Source organism: Neopelma chrysocephalum, unplaced genomic scaffold, assembly GCF_003984885.1.
Source record: "Neopelma chrysocephalum unplaced genomic scaffold, ASM398488v2 Primary Assembly neopelma1_22b, whole genome shotgun sequence".
Lineage (NCBI taxonomy): Eukaryota > Metazoa > Chordata > Aves > Passeriformes > Pipridae > Neopelma > Neopelma chrysocephalum.
The window spans coordinates 5,274,810-5,287,638 of record NW_020897690.1 but is presented as its reverse complement, the minus strand read 5'-3'; the positions used below and the strand labels follow the sequence as shown (position 1 = coordinate 5,287,638).

Sequence of the window (12,829 nt, the reverse complement as noted above, 5' to 3'; positions counted from 1 at the left end):
TTTATGACATCACAAAAACATTAAATTATGATAAAAATGAAACTAATGGTAAAGCTACTAGGGAGATGATAGCCCATACCACACACTATTTTTATAATTTTTTTATAATGCCACCTGTTATTAAAGATAGTCAATTAAATTCTGTCCTGTTACTTGCTGTGAAAGGAACTGTTGCAGCTGCTCTTCAACTCTCATGTTCACAAGGAGGAAAAGAAAAAAATTACCATATTAAATAATAGGAATTAATATTTTTAGGATTACTATGTTGTATTACTGAATAGTGATGATGAAGTACACAGTCTATCACTAAAACAGTAGAACTTATCTATTCAATGAAAAAAAATAACCCTACAAAATTTATCTGCACTTCTGTTTAAACAGTTCATGTTTCTAGTTGCCAGTATGCACACATCTTTGGCAGAAAGAAGGAAAGTTAACTGAGTTTTCAAATATTATGTATTTACAGGACAAAATTATTTTCTAGGCAAAATTTCCAGTTCCTGCCCTGAAAGACAGTAATATCACTTTATCTGCCAGTTCAGAAACAGGTCTTACCTGTGAAGTGATATTAAGTGTAACTGCATCAAGACCACCTGACAACATTCCCTGAGTGTCAGCAAGAGTCAAAGTGACACTACCATCTCCTCCAACTCCTGATGAAGACATTACCAAATTCTGGGCAGAAACTGCAGACTGTGATAAGGATGTTGTTGAAGGAAGGTTTGTTCCACCTGTTGTATTAAGTTCTGGAATAGATGCAAAATGGTAAAAAAAAAAATCTGTTACACAAAAACTCTTAGCTGCCAACTTATTTTAAGTGAATTTAATTTCTATTTCTCATTTGCTAGGACTTTCTATTTTGGAGTCAACTAAACCAGTTAAACAGCTAATCGAGCATTAAAATTGTCAGAGTCAGATGATAAAATTAGAAAAATTTCATCTAAATGTAGCTTGATGGACATAATATTGACCAAACAGGTGTTTGTGTGTATATAAACAGATATAGGAAGAAATTCACATACATATTTAAAAACCCAAAAACTGAATACTAGAGTGACTTTGATATTTTATCACATCTGCAGCAAATGCACCAGATTCCTCTATCCTCCAATTTATAGAAATAGCCTTTCAATACTCCTTTAACTGCCCTGAAGTACTAACTTAAGATACGTCTTCTTGCTTTCATTTTCTACTTACTACGTGGAATAAAGTTCATTTAAACTGACATAACAATTTAAAGACTGTGAGAAAACACACAAAGCCCTGTAGTTCCTGAATCATAATGTGCAAGATTATACCATTTCATATTTAGTGGTCTAATATTTATTTTTTTAACAAAATGTTATCACTTCTAATTACAGAAATCTTTATATGCATACCTGGAGCATTTAGTGAAGGGCCCTGAGAAAGCAGCTGGTCATTGCTTATAGTTAATGTAGCACCTGTAGTCTGACTGCTGATGGTTGGCGCTGTTAGCCTTAAGCCAGTATTCAGATCACTGCCTCCAGAATTATGCTGAATAAGATCTTGGCCTGAATAGAAATTAGTCCTATTATAACTGGAAATATCTCAACATTATTCTGCTACTGTTCATAGAACTAAAACCAATAGACCATAAAATAATAAAAGTAGAAAATACAACCAAAACATAAAATTAATTTCTACAAATGCAGATTTTTATGCACAGGTGCAACAAGTTTCTAATATAGATGTAATTATGCCAATCTAGATCCTAAGATTTACAGAAATACCTGAGATTATTAATATTTAGACAAATATGGATCTTACTTATCTAGATTCAAGATACCAAATTCATGAATCAGTAAAAGTCCAGCAAACCAAAGGCCAAATGTGGTTAGTGTGACTTTTTAGATCTGCTAAATAGATAATGAATTGCATCGAACAAGTCTTGTAAAGACATCACTTAACATGGTGTTAATTTTGCTTGATGGTCAACCAGCATAGAACATAAAAACTGGAACACAGAATCTGAAAACCAAATCTATCAGTTGTTGGACACCATTTTTCTTAGATGAGTGACCATTCATGATCAAGCAGAAGAACACAGATGTTATTGTCATGACACTTAAAAACACTAAACATGCTACAGAACATAAAAAAAGGGAAAAGAGAAAAGGAACAAAAAGAAATAAAAAACAAAGCAAAAGAAAAATGCACTAAATATTATACTAGATCTATTAAAGAAATGTTATTAATCAAAATACAAACTTTTTTTCTTTTATTAGATTCTTTTAACTATCTTCAAATGTTATCTTATAAAATAGAGATCTGGTACCATCGAAGATTTTTAAAAATACCAACCAGATATTGTAAGAGTGATTTCTTGAGGACTTCCTGATGAGGTCACATTAGTAGAGCCTGAAGCATGAGCTAGAACTTGACTCAAACTGGAGTTATTTATGGTCAACATTATCTCATGTTGTCCATTTGAAGATGACACCATACCCTGTGAAGTTATGACTTGAGAAATGTCCTGTGCACCTAAATATAAGGGGTATAACAAAAAAACAAATCCATGAAGAGCCTTTCATTATAATCGACAAAACCTTTTAAAGCATTATTTTCTGAACTACCATAAATGACGTAGTCAAGGGGAGATGCTAGAACATGCATTCTGAAGGATAAATTTTCATATCCAATTTAATCCTCTGTACTTAAGATTTTCAGAAAAAAGATTTTGTATTTTTCTTCAGACTTTGGAAGTTCTTAAGTGTTTTCATTACATAGAATCATAGAATGGTCTGGGTCGGAAGGGACCTTAAAAGTCATCTAGTTCCAACCCCCCTGCTGTGGACAGCAACACTTTTCACTTGACCAGGTTGCTCAGAGCTCCATCCAGCCTGGCGTTGAACACGTGCAGGGATAGACAATCCACAACTTCTCTAGGCAACCTGTTCCAGTTCCTCACCACGCTCAGAGTAAAGAATTTTTTCCTAATTAATATCTAATATAAACCTACTCTCTAATTCACCTTCTGAAAAAAAATATATTAGCAAAGGGTAACACATAAAACTGTAGAATTTGCTGAAGATGCTCATGCAAGAACTGCATGTTTATTTTATTAAATTCGGTATTTGGCTGGGGGGGGTATGCAAGGGGGGTGACATTTTCTCACTGTGGATAATACCACTAAGCAAAACTAAGAAATTCAAAGCACAATAAAACTATTGACACTTCTCACCATTTGCGCTGGTTGTCAGCACAGACTCCTGCTCAGACAGGGATCCTATTGTCATATTAGCAGATGATGTTACTGTGGGCTGCAAAGACAGGCCTGATATGGGCTGAATAACCAAATTAGTTGGCACTGCACTTTCTGTTGCCTGGAGGGAGGGATTCTGTGGAGCCATACTGGGATCTCCAGTTAGTTGCTGAGTAAGTAAATTACTCTGCTGCAACGTCTGCTGTAGAATACTTGGATCGATCTGAAAAACAAGTTTCAATGATCAATCTGAAGTTAAAAAAGACAGGTTAAAATAAATATTCTTAACATAAATCTGGAATTCATATTTATTGCATATAGAGTAGATAAAGTTCTTAAACTTTATAATTAACCATTTAAAACTTAAATTTATTTTTTATGTGTTAGCATATAGGCAGTCTCTGAAGTCACTGAGTATCAAGTCTATTCAGATTCACCTGCAGATTCTTCCGTCAGCAAAACGTTTGAGAAATCATGATCATAGTTACATATTAGTATGGAAGGCATCAGGTACACACACTGCTGGTATTCTGTACTGTCTTGTTAGTGCATGTAATGTTTATCATTGTCTTCAAGCCATTGAAAGTGAAAAGGCATGGAGCAGAGACAAGAGGGATACCAGAAATTATTTATTTTTTTCAGCTACTAGGGCTCATTAAGGTCCCAGTTCACAATCCAACTACTGTTGTCTATAGTTAAAGATAGATTTTACTCTTCATGGACATTTGGTGACTGAGAAAAACAAAAATTAAAATGCCTTCATTTTACGCTAAAAACTCCTTGAGTAGAGAGACTCTGAGCAACTCAATACAACTCTGCGGATGTCCCTTCTCTAACCTTGGGGTTGTACCTGGCGACCTCTACAGGTCTCCAAACTCAATGATTCTGTTGAACTAATCAAACACAACCAAGTTCCTAAAAATCATTGTTTCACATCTTTCAAATACAAACTTTTAAATGTAATCATCTCATCTGTTTTCTGCTGTTCCTTTTACAACCTCAACAGGAATTTAAATTTTGAATCCAACTATTAAAAGCTTGCAAAGTTACACAGGTGTCTTATTCTGTGCAATAATTTGGGCTTGTTTCGGGGGATCGGAGTGGGAGATGCCTTTTGTGAATTGGGTGGGAGTCTAAAATACTTTCAAAGTGAAAAGACAAAATGCAGTTAAAAGAAAAAAAACCCACATTTTACAGCAATATGTCAAAATCCCAGATAAGGAAAAAAAAAAAAAAAAAAAGAAACCAAACCAGAAAACTACCCCATTGTGCAGCTCTTTTTTAAGTCTTCTAACATTGTATAACTCATACAGCAAGGTATTGCCATGTGCCTCACTCAACTCAAGAGAACTCTTCTAGAATTCGTATGCTCCTTAAACTTTCTTTAGCCCTCAAAGTGACTCCATAAAATAAAAGCAAGAAACTGTAAGCAACCTACCTGTAATGTTATGTTGTTAATACTGCTGGCATCTATTCCAGAAATTTGAACATTTTGTCCAACCAGATTAGCAGCAAGTTGTAGCTGTATTCCTTCAAGAGTGGCCAAGCTACCATCTGTCAAGGACACAGTTAAGTCACCTCCAGCTACCAAAGAAAACAGTTATATTATAATGTTTTTATTTATCATTATTGACTACCTCTTTTAGCTTGTTTATTTTTATAAATTAAATCAAGACAAGAGCTATGTAGACAACATTTATTTATGCCAAAAAAACCAATCTGAAGTAGATGATTGCCTGTTTTAAAGCTTCATAAATTCTGTGTGATATAAGGATTGTTACTTAACAACTAGCTAGTATCTTACAAAGCAAGAACTCCTCCAGAATAGCTTTGGAAACCTGGAGAAATTTGGTATAAATTTCGTTGCAAAGTGTGCTGCACCTAAACACAGCAGCACTCACACGATATTTACATTCTGACTCTGAATATACACACGAAAGCTACTGCCACATTTTGCACAGCACAAATGTTGTTTCAGTATCAAAGTGTCAAAGTTCATCCTACATACTAACATGGAAATAAAGGTATGTAAGCATTTGAAAATCAAAAATCTTCATTATTCATGTAAATAACTGGTGCAGAGAAACAGAATAACTGTTTTGCTTCTCTTCTTTTTAAAAAAAGGCAATAGAGTATTACCAAAAGGAATACAAGTACTGCAGAGCTATTTGCTATCTGTAATTTCTTCCTCTCTGCAGTGCAACACCACAGCAGAAATAGAAAGATCTTTTCTATTTATGTCACCAGTGTGCATCGAACCGTGAATTCAGTACAACTCTTACCTGTTTGGCAAGCAGTGTTTGCCATAACTTTCTGAACTCTAACAGAAAGCAAAGTTCAGAACTTGATCTCAACAACACCACCACCACGTCATCCATTTTTACCTGACACTGAAGCAGGCAGAATAGCCTGGCCCACAAGTCCTTGTTGAAGTAAATTTTGATCAAACTGACTTGTCAAAACGGAGTTATTCATGATGAAAACATTAGGGTCTGTAGAGGATGAATTAAGAAGGCTGACTGGCTGTAGTCCCTCAGTTGAAGTGCGGGCAACAGGCTTCCTAACTTTCTTTGTCTCCGGTTTATAATGACACTGTATGTGGGTTTTTCTGCGCCCCGAAGTACGAAACCGTAAATCACAGTGTGGACATTTGAAGGGCTTTGCTCCTGTATGCAGACGCATGTGGACTTTTAGACTGCCTTTTGTAGAAAAAGAATTACTGCACACATGACAACAGAAAAGCTTCTGGCCTGGAAAAGTTTCAAAAACAGAAAGGGAAGTTATAAAAGCTCTAAAATATTGATAGCACTAAATCATGCATTTAACAAAAAACTCCAACATATTCTGGACTAATCTGAACAGAATAAATTTGAAATAACTGGACATTTTCTTTATAATTTGTCTGCTTTTCAAATGAATTAAGGATCTCAATGAAGGGCATATTAATTTTTTCCTATTACTAAAACTCAGTATGCTGTGAAAGCTTTCATGCAGAATTAAACTTGGTCACCTTCATGCCTCTGTCTTCCTCCTCATCTCACCTTCCTGACTAATCCAGTTGTTCTAACTACACAGTTCATAAACCAAAGAATTAAAAGTTTTATCTCAACCTCTTCAGCATTTGGCTTCTACTTACTTGGCTATTCATTTCCTTTTTAATTCCAGCAGCTTTATTCTTCTGTTTCAATACTGCCTCAATACTGACTAGAATTAATGGATTATGGGTAGGAAATGAATAAAATTAAGTTGGATAACATCATAAGACAAAAATACCAGCCCCTCAAAGTAATCTAGAAGTACAGAAATCTAGCCTATACATATACAGACCTCCTTATCCTCTCTCCTTTCAGATTGCATAACATCTGAAAAAAAATCTTTGGTCTCAAATGGAATTGTTAATGTACTACAAGTAACAGCAAACTATGGAGTTTATTTCCTTAACCAAATCCACAGTTGCACAATTCACAAAACCCATAATGTAAATATCTGGCAGAAAACATGCCACTGCAGCTGAAAACTCCCTATAACTCCTGAAATTCCCAGACCTTCCAGCACAATATTGCTTCCTAGCTAAACAAGGGAAAGAAATCAATGCATTTCATAAAGAAATCACAAAACCAATGTGTGCCTATGATTCCTGGTATTGAGTTCTAGTTTCCATTTACGCAGAAGAATCTCTCATCAAATTCCTGAATTCAATTCAACCTACTTCAAATGACAGATTTAGATTACAAAACCCTGGCACTGCTGTCACTTTTTCTTCATCAAAACTAAGTAAACCTCTGACAATGTTCTGTTTCAAATAATGGAGAAGAGCCCAATAACATGAGCCAGTAAGACAATGGGAATCTGGGCTGCAGAAAAGCTGTCTACCACATTCAGGGTGCCACAAAGGAAGCCATCTAGCAGTCTTTCTCACTAAATAAAAAAAACCCACCCACTGGTAGGAAAGGGAAATAAAGAAATAAAAGCAGGACAGAAGAAAACAAAAAAAAAGTAAGCAGGAAAGAGCAAACTGAACATCTGAAGTCCTGTTATTTAAATATTCAAGGAGATTATTACCTGAGTCTGGATACATCTAATGTAAAATATTCCATTAAAGGTAGTGAACAAAGAGATGCAATCTCTTGTTAAGTCCCACAACTTTCCAACTGCTTGAATCTGGACATACATGACCAAATGCCTGCTTTGCTCTTTTCATTATCCTTAGTATCTGCTACTGTCTGAGACAAGATACTAATCTACACGATGATCTGATGTAACACATAAGTAGTATTTCTTACTGAACAAAAGAAGAAAATACAAATACAGTGCAACGGAGGGAGCTTCCATGAGCAAAGTAATTATGTATTACAGCATTAAAAGCTTTCTATCTTGTCTTTTGTACTTTTGAAAAGAGATAATAATGAAGCTTAATGAAACTGTAGCCAGTTTTAGAAATTAATTAGTTCAGGATTGGGTTTATTACAGAAGTTCAATGGTAAGAAGAAAACGAGTATGAAAGATTTAGAGGGTTTATTAATTAACGCAAAATTAGGGTTGAAGAATACCTCTATTAAAATCAGACCTCTCTCAGGAATACAGAGAAACTATTGTAAAAACCTAAATATTACAGATATTAGGTTTATATTCAACTTGCATGATTCAAACAGCTGAATACTCAAATTTTTTGTACTCTTCTTTTTCAATTTACTTAGCAGCACAAACATTAATGTTTATAATTTTTTTCCTCTAGTATATTTTATAAAATCCCTCAACTCCACCTTCTTGCTCAGGAAAATCATTTATCATCGAAATACTACAAAAGATTTGATGCGAAAATGTTATGGATACTTGCACACATAGTTTTTGCAGGAGCTAAGTGTATGACTGTTTTAGAAGCCTACTAAAAGAGAAGGCTGCAATAATATGGATTTTTCAAAATGTCCTAATATTGATTAATTTGATGATGCCATAAGTACCAATTTTCACTGACTGCTGCCATTCATAGTGCCATGTGCTAAATCCCAGTGAAAATATACCATTCCTTGCAAAATCTGTACTGAAAACAGCTGGTCAAGAAAGCAACCAATTTCTAAACATAGACATTCAAAATCTTACTGACCTGTGTGTGTTTTAACATGACAATCCAGAGTGGATTTTACAGTGAAACTCTTTCCACATTCTTCGCACTTATACGGCTTCTCTCCAGTATGGATACGAACATGCCTAATAATTCCAGAATACATGTACATGTGAATTTCTACTTTTACGTCACTTTGCAAAAATATTTATTTTCCATCTTACTAATTTTAGAATTAATTAAATACTTATACTATCATTACACTAAGTAGAACAAGTAAAGAAAATTGAAGTATTTGCCTTTTTTTTCCAACTGATTTTTACATGCTTTTACATGCAGGTCTTATAGTAAGAAAAAAATAATGTATTCAAAACCTTCATAATAATAATTTCAATACTGCAAGAAAACAAATATGAAAAGGCTAGGTAAGTCATATTCAGAAAATGTATTTTACATTTTGACGTTATGTAAATATGAGTAGAAATTCAACTTAGACACAAAGAGTTGTATGAAACTACTATTGCCTAAGTTTCTGGTGAACAATTTAGCAAATTAAAAAACACACAACACTTTTCCATTCCTTACCTGACTAAATCACTGGGTTTTTTAAAACTTTTCGGACAATAACTACAACAGTTGGCATATTTGGGTTCTGCTTCCAGTTCTGCTTGCTTATCTTTGATCTCACTAATTCTGTCTTTCTCTGCAGCAGACTGGACAAGAACTTTTTCTGAGACAGTGGCACTTTCTTGAGGTCTAATCTTTGCCAGTTCTGCTGTTTCTTCTTCTGTAAAAGTTATGACACCAGGACGAGATTTTCTGGAAGTTCTTTCAGAGTTTTCATCATCATCTTCAACACACGCAACTTTGAAGAAAAAAAAGGCAAAACAAAAAACCATATGTTTGTTTAGTTTAATCTATCAGTTGAAATAAAAAAAAAAAGAAGGGTTTATTATTAAACACATGGCCACTACATTACGTGCTTGGACTTTAATCTCTTTCAGAGGTCTAATTACTCATGTCCGTACTTCATTTAAAAAAAAAAGCTGAATTTCTGATTCTTATTTTTACAATAACTAATATGGGTGTAAGTAATCTAGGAAAAAAAATGTTCTACTTTGGTGACATACTAAAGTAACTATGTAACGTACAGTACCTTGAATACACTGGACAGATCCTGGAAAACATTTCTTTAAACAATTTAGATAACACAGCAATTTTAGCAGCTCTGGACATCAGACATTATCCATGCTGGAAGGCTATTTTGTAATAATACTGTTACAGCATTCATGTAATTCACCAAAACATCTGTATTTCTTAAGGAGTAAGGACTGTAAAAGTAAAAGTGAAATAATTTACCTCCCCCTCCTGTATCTGTAGCTGCTGCTACAGCTGAGGAGACTGTCTGATGTTTTTTCATATGTTTTTTGCAGTGAACAGTTGTTCGAAAGCTTTCATCACAGAATGGGCACTTGTAAGGCTTCATGCTCATGTGAGTTGCCATGTGCCTGGTAAGGCTGCCATTAGTTGTGAAGGAGGTATTGCAAATGCTACAGCTGAATGCTTTAACTCCTTAAAGTAACAGAAACAAATAAGTAGCATGCTATTTGTTTAAGTTTGCTTACACAGGACATTTACAAAACCCAAACATGGATTAAGCTAATACAGAGCTGGTATACTCTGTTACCTGTATGAGTCTTCTCATGTGACTTAAGAACTCCTGAGGAAACAAAACCACGTCCACAGAGTTGGCATTTATAAGGTTTCTCACCAGTATGTGATCGTACATGTTGTTTCAAATGGCTGGATTTCTTAAAACCCTTGTTGCAATATTCACATCTATTAGAAGAAAATAGTTTTCGTTAGTTGTATACAATTACTAGCCATAAAAGATTCAGGAAATTCTGTAACGGAACATAGAAGTATAACAAACCTGTATGAACGCCTACTTTGATCTTCATTATCCTCAAGAAAATGAGGCCGTTGGGTATGCAATTCAAGTTCTTCTTGTGGTGACTGATCTTGTATCAAGCGAGTAGTCTAAAAATCAAAGCCTCAAGTAAATTTCAATAACATGATACTGAAATAAAGTCATACAAATAGGCAAGAAAAAATTTACAGCATTTACAGTCAATACAAGTAATCAAATTTATGCTTTCATAAATTTTGACAAGAAATTAAGAGTTCTATATGATACCTCGCTCTTTCATAGTGAGAAGGCAGGCACCAAAATGTTCACCTACTGTATTGGAATAAACAGACAATGTGGTGCATTTATATTTCCTGAATCTACACAAAAATGGATCTAACTTGTCTAGATTTTTCTAGTGTTGGAGGAGTTAAATTTAAAACTAGAGAAGCCATTTTAAATACTGAGTAGCAAAACATAGTGTTGCTGAAGACTTCATTACTTTTTGAACATTCCTGTAAGTAAAAGTCACTACAGAATAATCCTTAAAAACAACAGCATGTTTTAAGATTTGAAGAGAAGGAAACTCCTAAGTCTGTAGGTTGAAATTACTCATACTCTTCCAGATCCTAAACCCCACTTTAGTTCTCTGACTGACATTTGCAATTCGCAAATAAGCTTGAAGAGACAATAACTCATGGAGATCATCATGGTAAGTACATTACGACAGGTGGTCTTCATGCTAGGTGCTGCTACCATCATAAAAAGTTATATTTAAACTGTATTTTTAGCAATTGAGTTCTTCTATAAATTTAATGAGATGAAAATCACACAAGAACATCACACATTGTGATATGCAAGCTCCATGAATGACCACTATACATTTGTAATTTTTTTTTATTGCTTGATCATATATATCTATAGAAATCAAAGAATTAGGACAAAAGATAAAGTGATAATGTACAATTATTTCATAACTTCATGTCTTTTCCTCAGTTTTAACATTGCAATCCAACTTTACAGCATTATATCCTTTTTTTAAGTCTAGAACACCAAAACATACAATTCCTTCTTAGAAACATGTAGTCAGGTCACTTATCCTCTTCCCACCCCCCCCGTTTTCCAGTTGTTAAACATAAGTAATCTAGAAAAGAAATCGTGAAACTTTTCTGACTTCTTATTTTGCTTACCACCAATGAAATGGTGCAAAGAAACTCAGCACTGAACACAAAACAATGAAGCCTGCCTTCTAGCAGTACTTACTACATTAATAGTGTCTGTATTTGGAACCTGAAGAAGGGCTGGTGGATGGTAACTTGTTGAAAGAGCCTGAGATTCAAGTGTGCTTGAATCCTGAAGCTGCTGTACAGCTGGAAATTGAGTCTGTTGATTGTAGCTGTCATTCACTGTAAAACCTGCCAGAAATTAAACAGTCACAAACCTGGAAAATACACTGAATTGGACTTTGAATAACACCACACTTTTCTGAAGACTACCTTCAAAAGAAGTTAAGTAGCATTACTACATAGTAATACTTGTACTCTTCACTGTTGAGTGTCAAAACACACAAATGTTTCTGGCATCTATGTAATATGCATAATAGGGTTACTTACCATTAGCTGGAATTCTATTGGAAAATCTCCTCCACAGAAAAACACTGTTTGAAGTTTCTTCGGAGTGCCACAATTACCTTAGAGCCATTGAAATTTTGAATTTCTTGTATGTAAGCATGCATGTGTCAAACAGGTTGACCCATCTCCCTTTATCCACGTTGGTACCACGCTCCCTTAACTACACTGGAAGCCGATCACAAGGATGCAAAGCTCAGTGGGGAGGATGGCGGGTGAGTGGAGGAGATGACCCAATAGGAGAACTCCAGTTTCTGATAAAGTAACCCCATTTTCTCCTACTTTGGATCTCCTCCACATATTCCCACTCTTTAGATAATAGTAAAGTAGAGCCTCTCAAAGGCAAACTGCAAAGTAAAAAATAAACATATTTTTATTCACATTTCCAGTAAATTTTTATTTGCTTCTGTTCTCCCAAAATATCAGATCTTAATCACCTCCTTTTCTAAATGAATGAATGACATGATAGCATCAATGATTCAGAGCCAGGGAAATATAGCTCAGATTGCAGTGGTTTTTAATGCTATTAGAGATGTCCTTTTAAGTCCTAATACTTCTAAAAAAGCAATCCACAATGTAATGTGGAAAAAAATGAAACCACAAGTATCAGTAATTAAGGTATAGGCAACAATTTTAGTACTTCTGTGCAGTTTGCCTTTAGTGGACAAAAAGGGTGAAGATTATGAAAAAAGGGTAGAAACAAATCCACATCAGAAGACCACAGCATCAAAGGCCAAAAAGCAATGCTTAAAGAATGTTTTGAATTACAATATAACAAAAACTTGGATGTGTTAAGTTTAAGCAGAAATTTTCCCGAAAGACCCTTTCCACACCAGAAGAATACTATAATCAGTAGAGGAAAAAACCCTTCTCGTATGCTATTGCTTACACCATAGAATGAAAACCCACAAATGTAAACAAATCTTGAAAGTATTATTAGTCAGGTCATAACTTGACACCAAATCTAACGTTGCAATTTCTATATAATTTTCTCTCCTACAACTTGT

At 34.6% G+C, this 12,829-nt stretch overlaps 1 protein-coding gene across 11 annotated transcripts in view; it reads right to left on the bottom strand.

The window, feature by feature from the left end:
- The window catches only part of ZNF236 (zinc finger protein 236), a 73,008-nt gene that overhangs the window by 15,631 nt on the left and 44,548 nt on the right, over window positions 1-12,829 (bottom strand). For 9 of the 11 annotated variants that reach the window (XR_003533525.1, XM_027678622.1, XM_027678589.1 and 6 more), the window contains exons 17-28: window positions 11,458-11,609; window positions 10,219-10,325; window positions 9,973-10,124; window positions 9,645-9,857; window positions 8,871-9,150; window positions 8,328-8,431; window positions 5,608-5,973; window positions 4,662-4,807; window positions 3,203-3,446; window positions 2,323-2,502; window positions 1,380-1,532; window positions 556-746 (exon numbers count right to left, since the gene is read on the bottom strand). Coding sequence is in view for 10 of the 11 variants with exons in the window: in XM_027678622.1 (XP_027534423.1) it covers window positions 556-746; window positions 1,380-1,532; window positions 2,323-2,502; window positions 3,203-3,446; window positions 4,662-4,807; window positions 5,608-5,973; window positions 8,328-8,431; window positions 8,871-9,150; window positions 9,645-9,857; window positions 9,973-10,124; window positions 10,219-10,325; window positions 11,458-11,609 (2,288 nt within the window). In the remaining variant the exon portion in view is untranslated. The remainder of the gene's footprint in view (window positions 1-555; window positions 747-1,379; window positions 1,533-2,322; window positions 2,503-3,202; window positions 3,447-4,661; window positions 4,808-5,607; window positions 5,974-8,327; window positions 8,432-8,870; window positions 9,151-9,644; window positions 9,858-9,972; window positions 10,125-10,218; window positions 10,326-11,457; window positions 11,610-12,829) is intronic. The other 2 variants (XM_027678544.1, XM_027678569.1) reach the window with 2 other exon arrangements.